Here is a 26,926-nt window from a genome sequence, read left to right on the forward strand (position 1 = left end):
AATATGATGTGTGTCTACATAATTTTTTAATTCTTTATGGACCATTTGTTCAGTGATCTTACCCAGAACGGGGAGGAGTGAAATCGGGTGCAAATTAGCAAGGTCTGTAGGGGATTTATTTGCTTTTTTCATGAGAGGTCTCACGATTGCATGTTTCCATTCGCTAGGCACAACGCCTGCGCTCAGGGAAGCATTAACAATCTCATTTATGATGGGGTTGACAACCTCAATTAATTGGTGGAGGATTCTAGGGGGACATGAATCCGAGGGGGCACCCGATTTACATGACCTAATTGCCTCCCGGGTCTGGAGGAGCGTGACCGGGGTGAAAGTTCTAAGACAGCCCTTCAGGTTCTCTCCACAGTCCGGTGGAGTAGCAAACAAGGCTTGACAAGGAGTTTGGAAATCCTTTTGTATTAGTGAGATTTTTTCTTCAAAGAAATCCGCAATCTGATTGCAGAATTCTAAGGAAGGTGGGATTTCTGGTTGTAGGGCTCTAGGATGGGTAAATGACTTGACAATGGAGAATAACGTTTTTTGCCTTTGTTTGGCTGTATTAATAGCATTGATATAAAAGTTCTTCTTGGCTATTTTAATCGCCGTGAGGTAAATTTTCCTCTGCCGGTTATATAGGCTTCTTTCTGTCAGGTCATAGGTTTTTCGCCAGTTACGTTCTTTCTTTTTTTTTTTTTGCAAAATAGATGGATTTTTGCTAGCTCAGGTGTGAACCAAGGGGCATTTATCTTCCCTTTTTTCCCTTTTCCTTGAGGGCGATTCCGTGGAACTCTGTCCTTAATCTCCTGTCGCATCCACGTATGAAAGCATTTGGAGCCCTGGACAACATCACCAGGCATGGTGGGGATAAGTGCGGCAACGATGGGGTTGAGCTTCAAGTTAGCCTCTACTCTCGTCCAGTTGACATGGTTCCCTGAATTATGAGTCAGTTTGACTAAAGGTTGGGGCTGTGAGAGCTTAATGTGAAAGGGGACCAAGAAGTGGTTTGACCAAATCTGCGGGACAGGAGGCTGAGTCTCTAAGAGGGGAAAAATAGTGCATATTCCGTCCAAGGTGTGGCCGGCTTGATGGGTGGGCTGTGTGACTGTTGAAGGTCGAAAATCTCCAAGGTTTGGAGAAAATTCAGTGCATGTGTGTCAGATGTAGATTCCAATTGTAAATTAAAATCACCCAAAAATGTAAAATGTGGATAGCGAACTAAGAATTGTCCTAGGGAGTCACTTAGTGAATCTAAAAACGCCAAGGCACTACCTGGAGGGCGATAAATCAAGCCGCCTGAAAAGGAAGATGAATCATTTAGCTTGATAGAAAAGCCCAGACCTCCAACCCCTTTTAGGGGAGCTAAAGTAAAGGTGTGACATTTTATATGGCTTTTGAGCACCACCGCTACTACTCCTCCTTTTCCTTTCATTCTATCCTGTTTTGCATATACCTGGGTTGAGGAACAGTTCCTGCGATATCGCAGGAACTGGCCTAACGGTAAATTATCACGAAGAGCCCATGGGTAATGGGTAATGAGACCTGTAGTGTATAAAGTGCAGCCATGAGGTGGAAAGGTTGTTCAGAAGTTTGAAGCAGTGTAGAGGCTGATTGTGCCTGAATGCAGAATAGTGGAGGTCTGTGCGATAGTCGAAAAAGTGTTCTGCTCATGTCAAGGCAACTACAACTAAGAAGAGTGCAGTGAAACCAGAGTACCTACGAGTGCGTCATGTAGAGCAAGGCATGTTCACTGCTGTGAGAGCTTGTTGCTTTAGGAAGTCGTATGAGAACAACCATATCTGAGCAATGAAAAAGGCCCTGACGCAGACACATGGGTCCATAGTTTTGCACCACACATGCTGTTGTAGGGGAGATGAAGTATTCATATTGTGCAATAGTGATAATCTCTCCTCCTGTTGTCTGTTCTCAGTGGCGCATCAGCACCTACCTCTGGTTCCTGATGGGATTCCCGCTCCTCACGGTCTGTCATGGCCTGGTCTGCTTCTTCTCCTGGATCCTGGTGTTTTTCATCCCCATCTCCAAAATGAGTGCTCGCACAGTGTCCACTGTCCTTCTCATGCCACCGGAACAGGTGCACATACTACAGATGAAGAGGGTAAGACAGCTTGGCACATTGCATGCTTAAGGGAGGAGGACCTTGACTAAAGGAAATAAATTAATGCCTGAAGGAAAAGGGATATTGATGCTCCTGGATCCTGACTTTGGTTTCACCCTCCTCTCCAAACTAAAAAAGTAGTTTAGAGTACAGAACAATTCGTTCTAGCTTATTTGATCCCAAAAGGCATTATTTTTACTTTATCTTCTAATGAAACTGGCCTTCCTCTGGGGTTCCGGAGAAATGAATACAACAGGCTTTGGGTAGACCCATCTTAACATGGAAGAGCACAAATGGGGATTCCCTGTTTGAATAAAAGCCCTGAATGTGCAAGTGGGCGGGTGTGAAGGAACAGGAGCCGAGAATTAAAGCACAGCATGTTTTGGAGATAAATATAGTCCTCTTAAGGCAGGTACATGGTAGAACTGACTATAGGGTTGAGTTTCCTTGTGTTTTTTTTTAGCTGTAGTTCATTTAATAAAATGTGTGCTTCTGGAAATGTTGACCCCCTGCCCATACAGCATAGTCTTTTGGATGTTGCATCAACCAGCTGTATTCTGGCATCTGTCTCGTCTTGCCTAAGAATGGTTTGTCTTATTCTTCCTCCATACTTCTACGAAACCTGAGCCAATTAATGTGTCTATTTGCATTCCATTTTTGAAGACAAGAACATATCACAGAAGGCCTTTGACATAGCAGAAGTTAATTGATCATACCTCGTGGTGTATGGGACTATGCTGTGATGCCAAATGCAGATATACATTGATTGTGATTTTTACAGCACAAGTTGTGACTGTGAAAAGCTGGTGGGTTTGGGACAGGGACCAGCACACGCCAGGCATTGCTATAAAACTGAGTGAATTTGCCAATTTTACTACGTGGAGATGCTGTTACTGGCACACAAAGCAAACTTTTTAGAGGCAGCAGTCTACCTGAGAAATCGGCGCATTTCCCTTCAGTCCCAGCTGCCCTTGTGAGTGAGTTAAGCAAACTCCAGCTAACCAGGGGGGCCAATAGCTTGCATTCGGTGCTAAATGGGTGTAGAGGTAGACATGACTGTTGAGAAAACAGTATATACAGTGTCGGATCTGACAGGGGAGGACGAAGGGGGTGGGGGTGGACAGTGGTTGGAAATGCACACTATTGTTTAAACCTTTATCTCCCCCTCTTAGACGGAGGTCTTCTATGAGACGGAAGTCATCTTGTGCTGCTACCATGCTGTCAATGTTTACTACTACAAGTTTTCAGTGGACGGCATCAATGTTTTTGCAGTCAGTATCCTTTACAAGACGTTCATCAGTCTATCGACACCCCTCACCCTTTTCCCCCTTTATTGCAAGTAAGGACTATTTATGCTAATGAAATGAGTTGTTAGAGATGTAGTTTATTTGAAATAAGTGTTTTTCTCGCAGATGAAACTTGTATATTCAATTCAGAAGCATTGGCGTGTTTAGTGTCACCATCTTTCCTACCTTATGGTCTAGATTGTTGGGTCATCAGCATTGTAGGTCTTCTGAAAACCATGTGCTTTTCATTACTGTTGGTGTGCAATTATTTCCACAAGTTAATACAGCGAATGTTGGTGGTGTGCATGTTTTTCCTTGATGTGTATTTTCTCAGATCTGCTACTGTTGGTGCTCGTCAACCTGGTAATGGGATATGGTGATAGCCACAACGAGTACAGCAGCTCTCCTGTCAAGTTCTCCCTCTCCCTGATATCCATCATGCCTCTCTCTTACTACATTGGCATGGCCATTGCCAGGTGAGACATCGCTAGTAAGGATGCATATGAAGAACCCTATTCTTCCCTTGTTGTTCCCTGTCTCCTGTGGACCTTTCTTCTGCTTGGGGAGCATGCAGGGTGTGTTGTAAGGTATTGGACAGTCTTTCCCATGTCTGGTGATCATTATGCTGCCAAGCTCCTATCTTTTCTATGTCTGTGACAGTAGTTACATGTGTCTCACTTGGTAGGTCTATTAGTCTACTGATTTCTGATGATTGTTATGCCATGTGAAATGTATGTTGGATGTAGGCCCTTTAACTACCCAATCTGATAGACTTCTAGCTGCAGATTCCTTACCTTAGGGGTGGAATGGTTGTTCACAAGTTTGAAGACTTTGAGACTGACTCCGATTTTTTTTAACAGATTTTTATTAATTTTTAGTCAAACATCATACAATCATGCATCATAAGCGGATTCTCATCAACTTGGCCCTTTTCAGGACAAAAATCAGCATTGGCCCGCAACCTCTATCCCTATTCGAATCCCTCCCCCTCTACCCCCACCCCCCTTGCCAGTGTGCCCCCTACTGTCTCTGCTAGAGAATGATATAAACCTTCGTGCCGCTGCGCCCAATTCCTCCCGGGACAGTCACAGTAGCGGTCCTTAGCAGTGCAACGACTTGGAATATGTGCAAAACATAGCATGCGATCCTAGCGGTCCTTCGTTCCCTTCCAACAAAAGTGCGGAAACCATCATATGCACAAGGTTGTTTGGACCTAGCTGATCTCACCTCCCATGTGTACCCCCGCATTCCCTGCCCCAGTTTCCTGCACCTGACCTGCCGTTGCATCCATCCCATCGCCCCCACTAGCTTCCATCGTTGATCGTAGATCCGCCACCAGCGCACCCCATGCCCTGGCCGCATCCAGCGCTTTATCGTTAGAAGTGCGTCTGGCTAAATGTAGTCTAAGAGTCCCTTCACTAGTTGCCCATTGTTGGAAACTCCCCCGCCACCTCAGAAAGCTGAGGCCCCCCCTGGACTTCCAGTGCATAGTGAGCTCCCTCTTGGCCATAATCAACCCCAAGTCAAAGAATTTACTTGTAATTTTTGTGGCTGGTGTGTGCGGGAACCATAGCAAGAGCCAAGCCCCCATGCTTACTTCAACCCGACGCCCCGTGACCTCATTCAAGCACACCATTACATCGGTCCAGTATGTACCTAGCCCTGCGCAGGACCAGAACATATGACCAAAGTCAGCGCCCTCCTCGCTGCATCGGGGGCACACTGAGTGAGCTCCCCCAAAGACCTGCTGGATTTTAACCGGCGTCAAATAAGCCCTGTGGAGCGTAAAATATTGGACCAACTGAAACCAAACATTGCGTGTGCCCTTCCAGGACTGCCGTACGAGCTGTGGCCAGGACGCCTCCGGTATCTGCCAGCCGAGGTCTCCCTCCCAACGTTCCCTCAACCTATCTAGGGGCGGCGGATCCTCCAATGCCAATCTCCTGTACAGGTAGGTAATAGCCTTGAAAGTGCCAGCGGCCATCGTGATGTAGCCCAATGACTTAGGAGGTTCCGCCAATCCCATCTTCCAGTGTTTCTGGATTCCCGACACCAAAGCTGCATGTAATAAAAAGTCACCCCTCGGCAAATCAAAGGTGCTCTGCAGTTCGTGGAATGGCAACAAGGTACCATCTCTATATAGGTCCCCTATCACGTGGACCCCAAGCTCCTCCCAGTCGGCCAGTGCTGACCAATCCCCGCCATGTGGGAGGGCGGTGCACATGCCCAGAGGGATCTCCGGGGCATACGGGGCGGTAAATCCCGCCCGTTTCTGGCTACGTAGCCAACATTGGCGAAGGGTACGTTCCTCAAGAGTGAGCTGGTCCAGCCGAAGCCTCTGTCGGAGCACTATAAAGGACAAGACATGGCGCTGAATAATTCTGTCCTGTGGACCGTCTGGGCCTCTAAACTCCTGCGCCACCGCCTGCGTGAGCCATTGCAGCTGTGCCGCCAGGTAGTAAATCTGGCACTGCCAGACCTCCTTCCTCTCGCGATCTGAGCAAGGTGTTCAATGCTACACGCCTCCTGCCGGAGCCCCAGATGAACCCTATCACCATCGACCGCAGCATCCTGAATAAGGAAGTCGGAATCCACACTGGTAGTGTGCGAAAAAAATAAAGCAGCCGCGGGAGGGTCACCATCTTTAACAACGCTATTCGTCCGGCTACTGACAGCGCAAGGGTACACCAAAACCCCATACTGCCTCTAATGCCCCTCAACGCTCTGCCCACATTCCCCTCGTATAGGAGCGAGTGGGTGTGGTAAATATAGACACCGAGGTACGGTAAGCACTCCGACTCCCAACGCAGTCCTTCCAGCACTGTGGGCTGGGCGCAACGTGGCGTCAGTGGGAATAAACAAGTCTTGGACCAGTTAACATGTAGCCCCGACAATTCGCCAAACTCCCGGAGGAGGGCCCGTGCTCCCCATACCGAGGTCTCCACGTCGGCCAGATATAGTAAGAGGTCGTCGGCATACAGGGAGATGTAATGCGGATCACCGCGTAGTAACACCCCCCCATAATATCGACGCTGCCAGAGGCTCGATTGCTAACGCGAAGAGGAGCGGGGACAAGGAGCAACCCTGTCGGTGCCTCTTTCCACCGAGCATGCCGCAGACACTGAACGGCCCGTACGAACCCTGGCGGTAGCGGAGTTATACAGCAGCTGCGTCCAAAGGACAAAATCATCCCCTAACCCGAACCGACGAAGCACGCAAAACAAATACGACCACTCCACGCTGTCGAATGCCTTTTCAATATCCACCGACAGCACTGCCGCGCCTGGCGGACCCTCCCCCTCAACTTCCATGACCCGTATCAGTCGTCGTATGCACGCCGAAGTGTTCCGCGTGGGGATGAAGCCCGACTGATCCGGGTGTACCAGCGTACGCATGCACGGACAGCCGCGTGGCCAAGATCCTACTCAGTACCTTATAGTCCACAGTGAGCATCGAGAGCGGACGATAAGCCGTCCTCGCGGTAGGTAAACCGCCCTTCAACAACGGTACTATGATCGCCTCTCTGGCCGATGGCGGCAACTTGCCCAGTTCCCAGGCCTCGCCATACACATGATGTAATTGAGGCGCCAGGAGGGCAATGTACAAGGCGTAAAATTCCACCGGCAAACCGTCAGCCCCCGATGTCTTTTTCCTGGCCATGTGTTTAACCGCTGCTCTAATCTCTCCCAAGGAGATAGCAGCGCCCAGCGCGTTCCCCTGTTCTGAGTCTAACTGCGCCTCCTCCAAGAAGGTATCCAACCCAGCCGGAGGTGCCGTCAGCCTGCTCCGGTAGAGCTCCGTGTAATAGTCCAGAAACTGGTCGTTGATCTCTTTCTGCGAATAAACCAGGTCCCCCGCGGGCGTAGCCAGTGACAGTATCGGCGTGCCCCTAGCATGCAGGTTGGCCAGCCACGCTAACAACGTACCTACCCGATCTCTCTCAGCGTGCGCCCGGACCATGTACTCTCTATAATCAAGGCTGCGAAGCCTCTCAACATGAGTGGCCACTAGCTCCCGAGCCGCTAGCACTTCCTCCCTACTGCCCCCCGCTGTATGACTGGTCTTCTCCGCCTGTCACAGTGAGGCCTCCTCCCGATCTATATCGCCTAACAGTGTCCGACGCGCCCCCGCTGTGGATGAGGCACACACCTCGTATCATCACTTTGAAGGCGTCCCATTCATGCGCCCTGGTAGTTGCGGACCCCGTGTTCTCCTGAAAATAATGCTCTATGCCCTCCCGTATCTCCGCGTTAAACACCGGGTCTTCCAGCGCCAGCGGGTTCAGTCTCCATGTGGGAACCAATTGCCGCTGTCTCGACCAGAGGACCGTGATCAAGCAAGGATTATGATCCGAGATAGTCCTAGTTAGGTATTCGCTGCTGCGTGTGAGTTCCTGGGCTCCAGGCGTACAAAGGACAGTGTCAAGGCGCACGTGGAGGTCATGGGGTGCAGAGTAAAATGAATAATCCCTATCCACGGGGTGGTGTGTCCGCCAGGCATCTACGAGGTCCCATTGTTCCTGCCAATTCTTCCGCGTTTTGGCCACCCTGCGCACTACCGATAGTGCCAGTGGAGGATGGGAACGATCCAGCTCCACGTCCACCACAGAGTTAAAACCCCCCCCCCCAGAAACACTTTGCCCACCAATAGGGACGCAAGCCTCCCCGAAAGCAGCGAGAAGAATGCAGCCTGATCGGTATTTGGGACATAGACACTGCAAAGCGCCACGTCCCGGCCATCGAGACGCCCTAACACAGCCACAAACCTCCCGTCTGAATCGAAATTTGCCTAGCTTACGTAACGGTAAGTTTCAATTCTATTAAGGACACGGAGGCGAGGATTATGCTTTTCTTCCTTCGCTTTATTACATATACAAAAAACACAGCAGCCTTAGAAAAGCTCAAAATCCATGTTTAAACTGCAGGAAAACTTGGAAACAAACGACTTTTAAAGTTTGTAAATCCAGAACGAACTACAGCTCCCATGAGCCTTCCAACATTAGTCCTTCTATTATGTCCAGTCCAGGTACTATAGCCAGTCCTTCCTCAACCTTCCTCCTCTTTCTTCGCGCTGGTAACGCACACTCCTCATTGGTCTTGTTTGGAACCGTCATTTCCTAGCGGAAAAAACAACAGCGTAAGAGAAGCATCGAAAAACTCTACTGACAGCATGCAAATTGAGAACATCATCAAGACTGGCATTAGAACATGTACAACGCAGAGATGGAAAACAGTTTACTTACTGAGATACGGGCGGGTTCGCAATGCCGAACTCCAGGGTGGGATAATCCTCGCCTCCGTGTCCTTAATAGAATTGAAACTTACCGTTACATAAGCTAGGCAAATTTCGATTCTATGTCAGGACCGGAGGCTTCGGATTATGCTAGTTCAAAGCTTACTCACCACCAATTGAGCTAAATCCACCACCGGTTTAAAATAAAACCTTTTAAACGTGGAATCTGAAGACCAATCTGCTGCTCGCATCAAATCCTCCAAACGAGCTCCCACTGAAAACGCCTTAGAAGCCATGGCTCCCCTGGCTGAGTGAGCTCCAAAACGTTTAGTATCAATGCCTGCCTCTTGCATGACCCAACGCACCCACCTTGCAATAGTGGGGGAAGAGACTGCTCTGTGTGGTTTTCGCAGGGTAATTAGCAATTGTTGTTTGCCCGGAGGGCGGATGTCCAACGTCATGTCCTCATAAGCCTTCAAACATTGCACGACACACAACTTAGGAGTGTCCACAAAGGCCGGGTACGAAATAGTACGCGACGCCGACTTTGTGCGACGTCCCACTGTAAAAGTCACCCCGTCAGGGGAAAAGACTCGCGCCAAAACGTCCAAGGCGCGCACATCCGACACACGCCGGCAAGAAACCAAACATAGAAGCATAGCCAACTTAGCTGAAAGCTCCTTTAAGGACAAATATGCGTTAGATTGCCAGGACAGAAACAGATTCAGGACTACATTGACGTCCCAAAGGACCGAATACCGGGGCTCTGGAGGTAAAGAGACTAACACCTCGCAAGAGCCTGCAAACAAAAGGGTGCTTTCCCACTGGGGAACCCTCCACAGGTTGGTGACCCGCTGAGATTACGGAACGCATAGCATTAATTGTCCTATAAGCCAGGCCCTTAGTTGCCAATTCGGCTAAAAAATTTAAGATTGGAACGAGTCCTGCGACCACGGGATCCAAGTCCCTTCGAAGACACCAACGCATCCACTTAAGCCAAGCGGATTTGTATCGCTTCGCCGTACTATCGGCCCAGGCTTTGGAGAGCAGGCCCTCAGCCGATCCCGAAAGGCCCGGGAGCGACCAACGTGTCTGGAAAGCCTCCATGCCTTGAGGCGGAGAGAGCCCTGAATGATGAGGGGATATGGCTCCCGATCCGGATTGAGCAAGAGGTGAGGAAACTGGAGGAGTAGGATTGGAAAATCCCAAGAAAGTTCCAGAAGAACCGGAAACCAGACTTGAGACCTCCAGAGCGGCGTAACCAACACCATCTCCACCTCCTGACGGAGAACCTGGGCCGCCGTCCGTACCACCATCGAGAATGGAGGGAATGCAAAGGGCTTCTCCCGACTCCAATCCTGGAGGAAAGCATCCGTGGCTTCTGCAAGAGGGTCCGGCCTCCAACTGAAAAATCTTGGGAGTTGCTGGTCCAGCCGGGACGCAAACAAATCCACCGAAAACGGACCCCAACGGGCGCTCAGCCATTGGAAAACCGGGACGTCCAGCATCCACTGACTGACATCCTTCAGGTGCCTGGAGTGCCAGTCCGCCACCTGATTGGCTTGACCCGGCAAATATTCTGCCGTCACCGATATGTGACGTGAAAGGCAATAGTCCCAGAACTCCTTCGCCAAATCCGCCAGAGCTTGGGAGCGAGGTCCTCCCAGGTGGTTGACGTATCTGACCGCCGAGACATTGTCCATCTTTAAGAGAACGCAGGACTTCACTGAATCCTTGGTCCAACAACGGATCGCAAAAGACCCTGCTAGAAGCTCCAAACAGTTTATATGCAACCGTTGTTCGTCGGATGACCAGGCGCCGCCTGTGGAGAACTCCCCGCAACGGGCACCCCAACCCGACCTGCTGGCATCGGATTCTATCACCAGGTCCGGGACCGACCCGAAGATCGCCCGGCCATTCCAAGCCTCCATATGTGAGACGCACCAGGACATCTCCTCCTTCACGTCCTCCGAGAGGGGCACCATCTGGTCGTAGGACATGCCCCTTCGGAGGTATCGGGCCTTGAGGCGCTGGAGCGCTCTGTAGTGCAACGGCCCTGGGAAAATCGCCTGAATGGAGGATGACAGAAGTCCCACCACTCTGGCCACCTGTCGTAAAGAGGTCCGGTCTTTTGAAATAGTCTGTCGTAACGTATGCTTGATCTTGGCTATCTTCCTCGATGGAAGACTGAGAGAGGCCCCGACTGAGTCTATGACAAAACCTAGGAACGTAATTTCCTGACACGGATCCAGAATTGACTTGGATTCGTTGATGATGAAACCCAGCCTCTGGAGAAGCAGAACCGCCTGCTGAAGCTGACCAGCCAAGGTCATCGGACACTGGGCCATCAAAAGGATGTCGTCGAGGTAAACGATCATCCGAATACCCTGTCCCCGCAGGAACTCCCCCACCGGGTGCAGCACTTTCGTGAAGCACCAAGGGGCTGAGGAAAGACCGAAGGGAAGGGCGGTGAACTCTAACACACTGTCCTTCCAGCAAAACTGAAGGAAACGCCGATGTGGAGGATGGATGGGCACTACCAAATAGGCGTCTTTCAGATCCAGCCTCACCATCCAATCCCGTGGGAGGAGCACATCCCGAAGGAGATGAATTCCCTCCATCTTGAAGTGTCGGTAGATCAACCAATCGTTGAACTCTTTGAGGTTGATCACCGGACGCTTGCCTCCATCCGTCTTGTCTACCAGGAAGATATTGCTGAGGAAACCAGCGGGATGCCGCGTTGATGGGCGGATGGTCCCTTTTTGGAGTAACTCCAAGACCTCCCCGTCTATCAAGCGCGCGTCGGGCTCGGAAAAAATCATCGGCCGCGGAGCGGATTCCTGAAAAGGCCAGTTGTAGAACTCTTTGTGGAACCCCCGCACGGTTTGCAAAACCCAGGCGTCTGCAGTGAGCGATGCCCACTCCTCGTAAAAGGCCGCTAACCTGCCTCACATGAGAACCCGGTCCGAAGACAGGACACTTACCGTTGGGATTGTTGGGTCCAGGGTTCTTGCGGTAGCCTCGACTGCTGAAGCGTTGCCCTCTCGTGGGGTAAAAGTTATTGAAGTTCGCTGAGGTCTGGTACTGGCCTCTGCCGGAGCCTTGCCCTCTACCGTTGGCATGCTGCCCTGCTCGGGCGGCCCCTGCCCCGACCGGCCCCTTGGGAAAAACGCTGTTGGAACACGCACTTAATGCTGGACTGCGCTTTATCCAGCGAAGTAAAGGTGGATACAAATTTTCCGAGCTCTTTAATAAAAGGCTCCCCAAAGAGGCCGCCCTGGGCCACCGCCCCCGCTTCCGAAGAAGCCAAATCACCTAACTTCGGGTCTAGCTTGATAAGCAGAGATCTCCGCCGTTCGGTGGACAGGGCGCAGTTGGCGTTCCCCCAAAAAATTATTACTCTCTGGGCCCAGTTGGACAAAACCTCAGGGGAAATAACCGTGCCATTGGCTTTCGCCTCCTCCGCCATGTCGAGGATCTTCGTTGCGGGCCCCACCGCGTCCAGCAATTTATCTTGGCACGACCGCCAGGAGTGGTCAATGCCCTTACGCGGGTCCTTCATAAATTTTGCGAGGAAGGTGGCCACTTTTGCGTCTAACTCTGGCGTCAGAGCCACCTTACCCTCCAATGTGGGCCTCGGACACTCCCCTCGCAGGCAACCCCTGGCTTCCTTCTCCAAAGGCTTACGCAGGCGACCCGCCACGAACCTCGCCACCGTGTCTCCCGGCGTCCAGGCAGCGGACCGCGGATGCATAATCTCATCCAGGTCCAACATGCCGGAACTGTCCCGGGGCAACTCAGTGGTCAAGCTCGAGGGGCGCCAAGAGCACACTGACTCCCCATCGTCATCCGTGTCAGGGGAATCCAGCCCCGGAGACGGAGGTGCGGTCTCCGAAACCACTGAAGGTTCAGGACCCGAAAGTGGCGCAGAGGGGACAGCAGTCGCCTTGGCCAAAAAAGCGTCTCGGAGGTGCTCAAAGGCGCCCCTGTCCACCCCTTGCCCCCCTTCCGGTGCCCCCTCCCTGCAGGGTTTCTTCGGGGCGGGAGGGCCGTCACCCGAGGGGCCCGGGAGACCAGTAGGAGCTCCCAAATGGGCCTGTGCCAGTTTGGCGCATTCCTCGACAATGCGCGCCGACAGGCGGTCCTCCATGGGACCCACCACCTCAGTCACACAGCGATATATTGAGCTGTCGACTGCTTGATAAAACTCCTCATCTTGTAAATAGGAGTGGGTTCTTCTTCAAAATAACCGTCCTGTTCCATGGCTGCCAAGCTGAGAAAATGCAACCTATAGCCAAAACTGCGCTGTGAGCCTTACCCCCCTGACAGAGGGTGTCAGATAACCAGATATGGGCAGACCACTTAGGCTGCTATCACTTTTTGGGCCAAATGAACTGGCAAGGTAGGGCTGCACAAAAACCCCCCCAACGCGCTGACCCTCCACACAGGGACCGGGCCTGACCACCCCCAAATGCGCGTTGCACCACACAGTCTTCAACAGTGCACTCGCCTATCGGCGTTCACCGCGGTCTCAGCCGCCAATACAGACCCCGTAGGGCGTCAGAAATGTTAATTGAGGGCCGAATACAGACCCGGAGCACCGGGCGTAGAAGGGGTGGAGAGGGCAAAGCTCCGAGTCAGACCGTCTCCTCAGCGCGGCTCCCCAGTGTGAAGGGAAGCGCGCCGAGGAGCAGGCGAGACGACCGAGCGCCCCCTGGCGGGCGCCTCAATTACCGCACTGCCACTCGGACAAATGCCGCGAAAGGAGCGAGAACGCTCCCGCGACAGGGGCTCTGTAGGGAAGAAAAAACACAGAAATCGCTATCAGAGCCCAACACACCCCCGTCAAACCGCAGACGGGAAATACATCGCCCCAGGCCCTAAAAACAAGAAATAGGGAAAACACTTAACTGACTGCTGCGTGAGCAGCGAAGAAAGAGGAGGAAGGTTGAGGAAGGACTGGCTATAGTACCTGGACTGGACATAATAGAAGGACTAATGTTGGAAGGCTCCTGGGAGCTGTAGTTCGTTCTGGATTTACAAACTTGAAAAGTCGTTTGTTTCCAAGTTTTTCTGCAGTTTAAACATGGATTTTGAGCTTTTCTAAGGCTGCTGTGTTTTTTGTATATGTAATAAAGCAAAGGAAGAAAAGCATAATCTGAAGCCTCCGGTCCTGACATAGAATCCACCATCGTCGTCATGGGTTGAAAGGGGACACCTGCGCGCACCCAGATCAGAGTCCCCCTAGCATACGCGGAATAGGTGGTATAGAAGAGTTGCCCCCTCCATCGCCGCTGCAGCGCCTGCCCTTCCGCCTGAGTTAAATGTGTCTCCTGTAAAAAGGCCACCTGGACCCCCCTACGGACCAAATAAGCATGCACCTTATATCGCTTCCTCATTGAGTTGAGCCCCCGCACATTCCAAGTAATACATTTCAATTCAAGTCTATCCGCCATCAGTAGGTCTATATCTGAGTCCAACCCCACACAACCCTACCGGCACACTGACAACCCCCTTTAACGTGTAACAAAACCAACCAACCCCCAGCCCACCCTCCCCCAGAACAGGCGCCAAACAGTTGTTACCTATCCAAACCCAACCCCCCCATCAACGAGGGGAACTCTGGTAACCACCAATGTGAGGTAGAGGGGTGACCCCACACCAGCCATGCCGGACAGCAAGAGACCCACCACACCGTGAAAGGCCGATCTCGTAAATGGCAGCCTCCCCACCCCAGCAGCGCCCCGACCCATTTGTGTTCCCAGTTTTCCAGGGTCCCCTCATTCCCCAGCAACACCCCCTCAATACAGAAGAAAGCGTTCTTCCCAGCGCCAGGAAATGGTCCCCCAGCAACCCCTACAGTGTCAACACCACAGGCCGATCATGCCCCCTTACTGTACTTCGCTCAGCATCTGGGAAGATCATTCGTCCAGCAGTCCATCGGCCGTCTGTGGAGTAACCTGAGGCAGCTCCCCAGGATCTTTCTCCGAACCCCCATCAGAGCCTCTAAAATCCGCTTCATCGGAGCCCAGCCGGGAGCCCGAGTTTACCAATGGAGCCTCCGTCACTACTCCAGAGATAACCGACACCGCCTGCAGGGCAGCCTGCCTCTCCAGCTCCGTCTGGGATGCGGAGGGGGACCTCCTGTTCCGTACATGTTTCCGGTTGCGCCTACTCCTGCGTGGTTTCGGTTGCTCCTCCGCTGCCTCCGCCCAGGTACCAGCGCCGTCTTTGCCCGCTCGGTACCGTTCCAGCCACTGCCAAGCGTCATCCGGCGTATCACAGAATGTCGCCACTCCATCCACCATCACTTTCAGGCGCGCCGGAAACAGCAAGGAGTACTGTACGCCTTCCTCGCGAAGGGCCCTCTTGACCGCCAGGAAGGAGAAGCGACTACGTTGGACCTCCTGGGAGTAATCGGGGAAGAGAGACACCGATGCGTTGTCCACCTTATATGGGCCAGCCGACCTAGCTCGTCGTAGGATGATGTCTCGATCTCTGAAATGCAGCAGGCGCGCTACCACCGGCCGGGGGGGGGGGCCGGCCCGGGGCTGGGAGCCTGGCCGGGACCCTGTGAGCCCTCTCTAGTGTATAGAAGTGCGTCAGGCCCTCAGGGAACACCACATCCCGCAGCCATTTTTCCAGGAAAGAGACCATGTCGCTCCGCTCAATGTTCTCCGGCAAACCCACCACTCTGATGTTGTTGCGCCTATTGCGCCCTTCCGCATCCTCCGCTCTCCTTTCCAGTTGGCGCACTCTGCGCAACAAGTCATCCATCGCAGTGTCCGTTGCTTTCTGGGCCGGCTCCAGTGTCTCCAGCACTAGCTCCGCAGACTTGACCCGATCAGCGAGCTTGTCGTGGTCCGCCTTCAGGAGGCCTCGGCCCGTCGACACCTGTGCAATGTCCTGCCGCAGCGCGTCTCTAGTGTCCCCTATGGCTTTGAGGATCTGGTCCATCTGTTGTTGTAGCCCCGCATTCTGGCCCTCTGTTGAGCTCTGTCCTTGCACCTCCGGCGGGTCTTCAGTCTGGTCGGCCGGAGCCGCTCCTATGCCCTTTCGTGTTTTCCCCATGGCGCAGCTCCGGGTCTCGCCAATCGTGCCAGATGCCAACTCCCCGATGCGCTCCCGGCTGCAATAGGAACCGTGTACCCAGCAGCTCAGTCTAGTCAGTTCACCAGGACCGTGGCCCAGGAGGCCGCCCGTGCATGAAGGCCCAGGCACCAACCCCCGCTCCAAATGATGCCGTGGGCCTACTGGTGTCCGCCGCTCCAGTAGAGACACCGCTCGCCAGCCTCAGCGCCCTCCGATTCGATCCACCATGGGCGCACAACAGCCACAGCGCCTCGTCAATTATGGGGTAAGCCGGCCGGGTATGTCCGTATCTGGGGGGGCTCGGTGCGACCCCAAGTCTCTCACCCCAGTAGGTAGCCAGCCTTGGGGGCATCCCTGAGTCCTCGGGCCAGCCTTGCCACCAAGGGACCTCCAGGAGCCGCTCAATGGCCAGAGCCACGCGGTGCAGAAACTAAGTCACCACCGTCGTCGCCACCACTGGGTAGTGAACAGGGCACCCCCGTCCAAGTCTTGCCCAGCCCGTGAGCACACCAGCCGCCCGACCAGCGGCTCGCTGGCAAGGCCCCCCAACAGGCCGGGCACCACACACCGCCTCGGGCTCCTCAGCTACCTCTCCTGAGCAGGGCTCCGTGCCTTGCTCCTAGGCCGCTCCGCACCTCCAGCAGCACAGCCAGCCATGCCTCCAGGTATCGCGGCTTTCCGCACTGTGCAGCGCACGGCAGAACCGCTCCAGGTGCCGTCCCCCTCCGGTGATCGCACCGCACTGCGGCTCGGGCGCGATGGGGCCGTGGCACAGCTCACCGGGCCCCACCGCTCAGCGCCACCAGCCACTATTCTGCCGCCACAGTTACTCGCGGGCGTCAGTGCAGGGCGCCAGTGTCTACAGCCGTCAGGGAGCCGTTTTCAGGCAGGCGCCGGCCTCCGTTCGTCCGCGGCAGCTCCGGCCTCCCAGCCGCTCCTCGCTAATTGAGGCCGGGGATCAGGCAACCGCAGTAGGCCACAGGCCAGATGGCCGATCGTCACCAGCGCGGCCCTCCGTTCTCCGGGCTCGCAGCTTCCGCGAACCTCTCCCCACATACAAGTGCCGCCAAGGTGCTCCGCTATCTCTAGGCACCACGCTGGGTCGTCGGCTCCGCCGGGGGGGGGGTCAGAGTCAGGATAAACACCGAGATCGGCCTCGGGGCTCAGGTGTCCATGCTCGGCGGAGTTCAAGCCACGCCCCTTTGAGACTGACTCTGATGGTGCTGGGCCTTATGGTCTCCTGCATCCTGCTTGTAAAGCGTGCCTGCTGGTATATGTGGCCTCCGCTGTGAGATCTGAAGTTCCAGTGGGCACAGCATCAGAAGAATCTCTCCAACAGGGTCCAGATCGCAGCAGCAACTGCAAAAGGTCTGCATCAGACTGGATTTGGACATTTTTTCGTGAGCAGTGCCCCTGCATGCCAGGAGGTGTCGCAGTTCAGCAACACATGTCATCCACACCAGCAGTGAGGTGCGTGGTGTCTATATAGGTGCCACCCCAACACGTTGACAATGGCTCTTTTTTTTTTTCCACAACAGTCAGCACAGATCTAGCGAGAGGTACCCCCAGTAATTTTTTAACTGACCTTTTTTGACTTTTTGTCAGTCTTTTTGAGATTCTTCTCCAAATGTGGCAGGAAGTCCACTAGGAAGGCCGGCTTTAAGCCATGTGCTGCCTGTCACTGGCAGATGTCGGTGACCGATCTGCACCTTTTTTACCTCTGGTGCCTTGAGTGTGACCACAACATGAAGACCTTTGTCGACTGGCACGCATGCACCCTGGGTCTTGAGGGAGCGCTCCCTCAAGCTCGTTGTTGCTCAAGGTGCGGCGTCACGACGGTCTCTACCTCTGTCAAGTGGAAGGCCCCAGGATAGGTCTCGGAGTCCAAGATCCTCGTTGCACTCAGTCGTCCTCTGGTAAGTCGTACAGACAGAAGAAAAGTAAGAAATCAAAGTGGTCTTTGACTTTGCCCGGTCAGTCGAAGTCATCCGATGAGATGAGTGAGCATAGTCATTCGATGCCTGGCTCTGCAGTTGAGCCTGCTAGCGGTCTCTGCACCTCTCTCAGTTTCTGGGTGCAAGAGTGACCCCCACCCATGCACCTCTTATTTGGGTGGCCAGTTGCTGCTGCTGTACCTTTGGGCTCTGCATTTTTGGAAGGGGCTGGTTCTCAGCCTGTGGTTCCATCCCAGACTCCAGTCGGTCCCTTTAAATCCACTGATGGATCCGGACCGGTGCTCGTGCCGATGCTCTTATCGGCACCGGCCCCATTATCCCTGACTTTGACACGAAGCCAGAAAGGCATCCTTGAGTTTCAGCCCATAGCCTAAGCCCTGATCTTATGGGCTGAAACTCAGGGAGGGGTGGGCGGTGTCGCTGGCCCCTAAAGAATAACAGCTCCTAGACCAAAACATTTACTGGTGTGCAGATTTGGCAGAACCAGCTGAGTACACACCTCTCCAGACACTGGCATGGTCTCTCCTCCTACTGTGGCTATGGGGGGGGGAGGTGGGGAGCCTCTTTCAATATGGTGGTGAGAAGGGCGGCTGAGGTCCTGGACCTTAACTACCCTCAGTGGCAGTCAAAACTAACGTCTTGACAGAGGTGCTTCAGCCAGGAGTGACCTACTAAGAACTACTTCTCCCATTTAATTAAGCCTTCTCGAATAGCTTGCTTCAGACTTGGTTAAAATGCTACACAGGGTTGGGATGATGCCCCATCTCCGCTTCTGGGAGTTCTGGGCTGGGTTGCGAACACTGCGCCTTAGAGTCGAAAGCTCCATGCACTGCTGCTGCTATATGCCAAGAGACGTGTGGCCATCACCTGGGGGCGTAAAACTAAGCCGAAATTCAGTGACTGGTTGACTGATGTGACGTATGGCCACGCGCAGCTGGGCTCCTACTGGGAATTGATGCCGTCCAATGCGCGTCCAAGAGACATTTGGGAGCCCTTCCTGCAATGGTCACGTGATAGATCGACTCCCCCTGTGACTGCTCCTGTGAGCCCGGCTGTGCAGCCCTGACCTGTTGTTGTACTTCTATGCGTTAGCTGTATTGCGCGACTGTGTCGCGGCTTGAGTGGATGCTGTGATGAGCGAAACTCCTGGTGCGTAACCTTAAGGCCCTGATGGTTACTACACGAACAGAGTTGTGGTCCTCCCTCTGACTGTGGACATTGTGCTACAGCCTTGCCTAGATGCCATTCCTGACCTTTTAGAGCGTAATGATGTATTTAAGTTTTCCCATTCTATGCTGCTAAGATTGTTTTCATTGATAATCATACTGACGAATGCCTATGTTCTTGTTAGTCATGTTAAAACAGAAAATTGCATCCTTTTTGTACTATCAAGCAACGTCGCCACATTGTACTCGCCTACTAGTGTCCTTACGATATCTCATGATGTAATTGTTGCTTTCATGATCTGCAATTTCTCAATAAAAAGAATTTTAAAACAAATGCTACACAGGGTCTCTCCTGTGAATGGGATAATTGTCCACCGCCTCACCCTAGGGGACCCCATTTTTCTCACACAACACCATACCCCAGAGAGCTTGGTGCTTCCACCTCCAGTATAAGTCCTCTCACATTCCCTATCACTTTGCCGGATTGGCAAGTCAAGAGACTGGACACCTTAGGGAAGAAAATGTTTTATTCCATCAGCCTGGCACTGCGGGATTCAGTTGCGCGGGTGCTGCCCATGGTCCTGGAGGATACCCAGGCCCTACTCTCTCAAGTTATTGCAGATGGAGAGATGCAGCCAAGTTTATGATCCATTGTAGTCTGGACATGACTGACTCGCCAGGAAGAGCAGTTTCTTAGTCCGTGTCCTTACGGCACCACGCCTGGCAGAGAACAACTGGCTTCTCTGGGGCTGTCCAAGCTTTGCTTATGTTTGAGAAATAACAATCTAGGCAATCATAGCGAACATAGATCAATGTCAATATTAAACAAGGAAATTAAGCTACAACAGTAAAGTAAAATTCCGTATTTTATTAGGAATTTAACAAAGAATCACATTTCAAGACTTGAGAAAAGGTTCTAATTAAAAAATTCTACATTTAGAGAATTGACATAATAATAAAAACATTTTATGTATTAAAACATTTCTTTTAGTAAACAACAAGTAAGGGGGAAATGAGTGGCAAGTTGGTACTCTACGCGCGTTTCGGCGACCAGCGCCTTCTTCTGGAGCAGCCACGAATGATTCTATAAAGTAAAATTTAATATACAGAAAAAAGAATTACTAACAAAACTAATTAAAAACAATTATATGCAATACACATTTTACAATTTCTTTTGTAGCCTAAAACCTTGTCAGATTAATAGATATTTCACATGTCATGGTACAATCATATTAGCATTTTCATTTCCTTGCGACACTTGCCATTGTCAATTTTCTCTAAAGGTGCGATAACCTTTGAGTGAAGGTGAAAGATACCTAAAGGAGGCAGGTGCACTTATTATATAATTGTATGGGGATTCAGGGGGGATGCCCATTGTGTGTTCTCTAAGAATTAGAGACAATATTTAGCTCGTTTTTTCAGGTATGTATTTTCTACATTTATGGTAGGTAGGTGAGATACAGACAGAAAGAATTCTGGTTGGATTACATCCTGTGAGATCGATCTATTTTTATCAATAACCACAAGTTTTACCGTACTATTTTTATCAATAATCATAGGTTTGACTGTACTTACATGATCGAAGTTTTTTGGATGTGTTGAATAAGTTGTTTTGGTAAAGCTGAACCCACATCGATATTCTTTATTTTGAGGGTTTATACTGAAAGTTACAGAAAATAGGGTAAAAGAACTTTATAGGTATAGGGGTCAGGTTACATTTATCAATGTTGTACATATCTATTGCTATTTCAAGCCTAAGATGTCCAATTAACTTCTGAATTACTGTCTTTATAGCCTGATGCTCTCTGATCGCTAATGTAAATTTGCTGTTTTAGGAAACATGAAAAGTTATTGAGATCTCAGACTATGTAGAGGTATTATGCATACCACAGTTGTAGATATACGTAAGGTTTTGGAACTGTTGTACTATATTCCGATGTCCGTTATCTTACAACAGTTTGTTTAAAACAAATAGTATGGCAATTTACCTGATAAACTAAAAACAAGTGAGGTTACTTCTGCCGTCCGGAACCTTTAAATTGTTGTAGTCAAATAAGGATATCTTGACAAGACGTGAAAATGATGTATCCTCCTGATATGGGGATCTTTGATTAAAGAAAGCTTTTTTCTTTTTACACTACAGACAAGGAAATTTAAGAATGTTTTGTATTAGGGATAGGCGATATTATTACATTAATTTTTATCGTTCTATAGAGTTAAATTCTCTATTTTGTGTCATATATTACCTTGCATGAGGTGCTTCAGTCTTGGCGAGGTAGTGATATTTTTTGATTAAAATAACTCCCTGTCTGGAAGAAAACAGAGAGAAAAAGAGGGGGTGTAACTACTCCGTTTTTGAAGCAAGGGGACAGCTGACCTCACAAGCGCTCCACTAGGGACTCACCCAAAATGATATAACAGGGCTCCAAATTTCCGGTGGCAGGACAGCGACTTCTCACGATCTACGCGGTGATGGAAATGTGAAAGGATGCCGAGGTTGTGTTTAAATAGAGCCTGAGGCAAGTGAAATGGAGATCAGGTGAGTAAATAGCCTAGAGTGAGAGAGGACTGTATTTGACCAGAAATAGAAAGCGGACTTGTTGAATAAAGGAAGAGTAGAGATAGCACTTCCTGTTCAAATAAAAAGAGGCGGACTATGTTGAGGAAAAATAAAAAAAGGACTGTACTTGCACAGAAATAAAGAACGGACTCATTAAATAAAGGAAGAGTTAGAATAGCGATTTCTATCGAATAAGAAAAGAAGGAAATTATATTAAATAATATCGAAAAAGGACTGAGATTTCACAGTAAACAGCAAAATATGCCATTAGGGAACTGTGTGAAATAATTTCAAGTGGATATTTTTATGGTTAGATTAATCAATGATACTAAATAAAAAATATACTAATAAATGAAAAGATGAAATATAAAATTCGTAGAAAAAGATAAAATAGATTTGTAAAAATAGTGATATTTTCAGAACTGCTAATAAGGTTGAAAGGGGGCTTTGCTTATGGACATGCCCTTTGGTGTCTCCCGTCTCTTCAGGACAGCGAGGCTATGGCTAGGTCCTTGGACATTTCCATTGCCACATGCCAACCCCAGATGGCCTTTTGTGGCCATGGAATGGGTTTCCAGCAGCATCTTTTCCCGCTCAACCACCACGGCACACAAGCTTGACTGCCTCTGCGTGGCCACGGACTTGGTACCCACAGACCCAGTGTGTTGGGCAGTCAGAAGCTGGGGCAGGCCAGTATCACCCAGCAGCTTCAGCTTCCAAAACACTTTAGTTTGCCCTCTTATCATTGTGGGCATCCAGTAGGAGTCAGGATACACCATCACCTGCCCCACTGGAGGTCAATGACATCAGACCCCTGTGTTCTTCAGATTGTCCGAAGGGGTTACTCTCTCTCCTCCATTCATGCAACCCGCTTGCGACAGGCTGACTGAGAGCAATCTCACCGTACTCCTCCAGGAAGTGATGGCTCTCTTGGCCAAGGGAGCCATAGAGATGGTGCCAGTGCTAGAAGTAGATTGTGTTTTTTATTCCTGGTGCCAAGAAGGATGGAGGCATTCGTCCTATCCTAGACCTCGACACCCCCCCCCCCCCCCCCCACCACCCAATTTCTTCCTCAAAACTGAGAAATTCAAAATGCTCAAGCTCACTCAAGACCTGGACCTGGGAGAATGGATGGTAGCGTTGGATTGCAGGACACATACTTCCACATTCACATCATGCCTGTCCAGGCATTACCTACGGTCCACAGTCGAACATGAGCACTTTCAGTGTGCTGTGTTCCCTTTCGCCTTAAACAGCGCCCCTTGGGTGTTCATCAAGGTGATGAGGGTGATTGCAGGTCATCTGCGGAGATCAGTGTTGCAGTCTCTCTATCCCGATGACTGGCTGTTGAAGGCAGACTCGCACTAGGCTGTCATCTCCCACCTCCAAACTATGGCGAACCTCCTGAACTCACTGGAGTTCACGGTCAATGTGCCGAAGTCACACCTGACTTCCTCTCAGACGCTCCCTTTCATCAGAGCTGTTCTGGACACGGTGCAGTCTCTGGCAAATCTTCCCCAACAGCCAGTCCAGAATATGCAGGCTGTAATACCAATGTCTCAGCCTCTATCCTGGTGAGACTGACTGAGGCTGCTGGGCCTCGTGGCCTCCTGCATCCTGCTTGTAACACATGCCCGCTGGCATATGTGGGCTCCGCAGTGGGACCTCAAGTTCCAGTGGGCGCAGCATCAGGAGAATCTCTCAAACATGGTCCAGATCGCAGCAGCAACTACAAAAGGTCTGCAGATGCGTCACTCCTAGGATGGGACGACCGTATGGGAAACGTGGAGATCAGAGGCATCTCCATCCAGAGGTGGTGCAAGGTCTCTTTCAGCAGTGGGGAGAGCCTTGGTTAGATCTGTTTGCCACCACAGAGAATGTGCAATGTCAACAGTTCTATGCTCTGTGGTTTCCAAGGCGAGGCTGCTGGGCCTCGTGGCCTCCTGCATCCTGCTTGTAACACATGCCCGCTGGCATATGTGGGCTCCGCAGTGGGACCTCAAGTTTCAGTGGGCGCAGCAACAGGAGAATCTCTAAAACATGGTCCAGATCGCAGCAGCAACTGCAAAAGGTCTGCAGATGCGTCACTCCTAGGATGGGACGACCATATGGGAAACGTGGAGATCAGAGGCATCTCCATCCAGAGGTGGTGCAAGGTCTCTTTCAGCAGTGGGGTGAGCCTTGGTTAGATCTGTTTGCCACCACAGAGAATGTGCAATGTCAACAGTTCTATGCTCTGGTTTCCAAGGCGACTCACTTGGAGGTGCTTTGTGTCTGGAGTGGAGCTCTGGCCTCCTCTACACCTTTCTGCCAATCCCACTCCTGCCCAGAGTTCTCGAGAAGATCTGGAATGGCTGGGCCCCAGTCATCCTTGTCGCTCCAGAATGGGCTTGAAGAGTTTGGCATCCCAAGCTGTTGAGCATGGCCATCTGTCCTCCTGTCTGGCTGCCACTTTTGTGGGGATCTTCTGTCGCAGCAGCAGAGGTTTCTCCCCCTGAAACTACCACACCCTTCCTTCATGCATGGAGATTGAGCTGTGGCATTTGCCAGCTTTCTAAATTTTGCCTGAAGTCTGCAATGTAATCTTGTCAGCTAGGCGTCCCTCAACCAAGACTCTCTACACCTGCTGTTGGGGCAAGTTTGTGGCATGGTGTGCAGACAAACAGGTTGATCCTTTTTCTGCTCCTCTCTCTTGGGTCCTTCTTCTCCTTTCTCTTGCCCAGCAGGGCTCTGCTTTGGGCACCTTAATGTGCTAGCTATGTACCATCTCAGCATTTCTGCGGTTGCCAGATCAGCCATTCCTCTACAAGTCCCCTGCTGTAAATAGGTTGTTGAAAGGTTTGCAACACATTTCCACCTTCACTGTTCATCATGCCCCGGTGGGACCTTAGTCTAGTCCTAACTTTTCTGATGTTCACTCCCTTTGAGCTATTGCACAATTGTCCTCTCAGGCTCCTTACCATCAAGGTGACCTTCCTAGTGGCAATACCATTTGTCCGGAGAGTTGGTGAGCTTAAGGCTTTGTCATCCAAGCCTCCGTACCTAAACATCTATCCAGACATGCTGGTTCTACACGAGCTGGGACTGACACTTTGCTTGTTCAGTCCTTCCGAACTTTCTAGTGTGATAGTTTTGCTGAACCACCTCTGGGTAGGTATTGCTGGAGTATCTATTGTAAGGTAAGGAATCTACTGCTAGACGTCTCTATCAGATGAACAAATTACTTGCCTTCAGTAATGCCTTATCTGGTAAAGATTATAAAGCTGCAGATTCCTCACCGACCAACTCATCCTTCCCACTTGACGAATGGATTTCGAAGGACAGGACTGTTACTCTTTCAGGGCCCTAGTTTTACACATCAGTGTTTAGTGGTGTTCGTGGCTTCATGTTGATAGTTGCAAAAAGAAACTGACGTCCTCATGCTGGTGTCGCGCCCATGTCATTTCTGGCGTGCACGATACCAATGTCCCACAGAGCCAAATGACACCATATACCGGCGGGCAAGGGTACTGCTCACCCCAAAAAATGATGGATCCAGTCTGACGCCTGGGGATAATTCTGAGATAAAGAATCTGTGGCTAGATAGTCTCTACAAGATAAGACGTTACTGAAGACTAGTAACTTATTCTTCTAGACTTCTACTAAAATATTTTTTTGCATTTTGTATGCTGCATTTATTTTCATTGTACTTTAAAAAAATATATATCATTTTGCATTACGTACATAACAAGAAAAAAAAAGCGAACGAAAGAGAAAAAAAACAGCATCCCATATCATGGGAATAGGAACTTATTCAACAAATATAACGATAGCAGTGAGAGGACCATGCAAATATGATGTCACAATTACAAAAAGGTGTAATGTCAAACAATATTAATTGTATAGTAACACCAGGAGGCATAAAAATCACAAACAGTCTTGGAGTACACAATGCGTTTTTTGGGTAGGAGGAGCAACCTAGGTGGTCAAAGATATTATGATCAAAATGTGTTACGTGCCAGAGGGGGTGAGCTCACACTGTTCATGGTCTTGTAAATATGTGCAAAATGGTTGCCAAATGTCCTTCGGGCGGGAGGAAGGTGGCAGTAGCAGAGCATATATTTCGCTAGTAGTGTCATAGAAGGTAAGGCTTCTAATCGACCCTGCCTCAATTGAGAGGCGTTTACTTCCGCAGTGTATAGCTATTTCACGCTTCGCAAGCAGTAGTGCCATTGCGGTAAGCCTACGGACCCCCTTCTGAAAATCTTGGACATAGCCCAATAGTGCAAGGAGGGTATCCGATGTAAGAACAATATCTACTACCTAGGGGGACAGGTGGCTCCCTGGGATACTAGGCTGTATCGGCTGAATATAAATAGGGTGTTTGAGTAATTGAGGTGCTCCGTTCAATTCTGGAATACGCTGCCGCTGTCATTAAAGGGCGGAATAGCGGTGGCAAAGATATTGATGTTGCCAAGATGCCTTTATGCTCTGCAGAATGCGTTGTGCCCAATACCTGTGAAGGTATGTCAGCAATTGAATTCTCTCCTGGTAACTCTGCTTTGGGCAGGAAGGCGATGTAGGGTTGCGCTGCGTGTGCTCCAAAAGCAGTATGAGGAGGATGGACTTGGGGTCCCTAGATTTGATCTGTATTACTATGCGGTGCATCTGCAGCATGCTGATCAGTGGCTAGATGAATGAGATTACTGGGGAAAGCGCCTGCTTGCTGGACGAGTGTTGGCAGAGGATCTATCCGTGATCCTGATGGAAGGTGCTGGGGCAAGTGCAGAGCTGCCGTATGTGGTTAAGCAAACAGCCTGGATGTGGCAGAAAGTTGTTGAACGAGTACGAAATCCGTTTCACCCGGAACTGTCCATCTGGCAGTTAGTTCCGGTGTGCAGGATGGTGGGCAACATGTCTTTTCAGGCATAGCAAGAAGGTGGCTTTATGGTGTTGGCAGACCTGTATATTATTGACACCTATATCACGTTTGAGCAGGCGTGTGAGGGATTTGGCTTGGGTCCGGGGCATTATCTACAATATGCTGGTCTGATGGAAGTGGCCAAGATGACGTAGCCAGTGTACCCGGCCATGCCCTGGACCACAGAAACCCTTGTGGAGGTGGGCGCAGGTTGGTGCCCTTGTTGTATAAGGCTATGAGGGCTGACTCTGGCTCCTTGGCCCTTACGGCGTGGACTTGTGGAACATAGATTTGCAGGAGCCGATACAGGAAAAGGAGTGGGGAAGTGCATGTGCGCTAACGCGCAAGCTGTCCTGCAACACCCAGTTGAAGTCGCTGCACTATAATTGTTTTGCACCGGGTATCCTTGACTCCAGCGAGGCTCCATCGCATAGATGCCTCAAGATCGCATGAGTGTCCTAGATGTCATGGTGTACATGTGGGTTTCATGCATCTGGCATGGAATTGCCCAGAAGTTCAACAGTACTGGATTGATGTAGTAGTGCGAATGGCAAGCTGGTACAACTGGCATTGGTGCGGGCTAAACACAGGGTTGCCATCTGTTGGGTGCGTGAGAGAACTCCCT

General features: G+C 50.8%; 1 protein-coding gene across 1 annotated transcript in view; it reads left to right on the forward strand.

Moving 5' to 3' along the window:
* Positions 1-26,926, forward strand: part of LOC144819850 (uncharacterized) — a 444,078-nt gene that overhangs the window by 328,835 nt on the left and 88,317 nt on the right. The window contains exons 8-10 of the mRNA XM_078677585.1: positions 1,925-2,110; positions 3,283-3,385; positions 3,731-3,872. Coding sequence (XP_078533711.1) covers positions 1,925-2,110; positions 3,283-3,385; positions 3,731-3,872 — 431 coding nt within the window. The remainder of the gene's footprint in view (positions 1-1,924; positions 2,111-3,282; positions 3,386-3,730; positions 3,873-26,926) is intronic.

The sequence above is a fragment of the Lissotriton helveticus genome, chromosome 1_1 (genome assembly GCF_964261635.1).
Source record: "Lissotriton helveticus chromosome 1_1, aLisHel1.1, whole genome shotgun sequence".
NCBI lineage: Eukaryota > Metazoa > Chordata > Amphibia > Caudata > Salamandridae > Lissotriton > Lissotriton helveticus.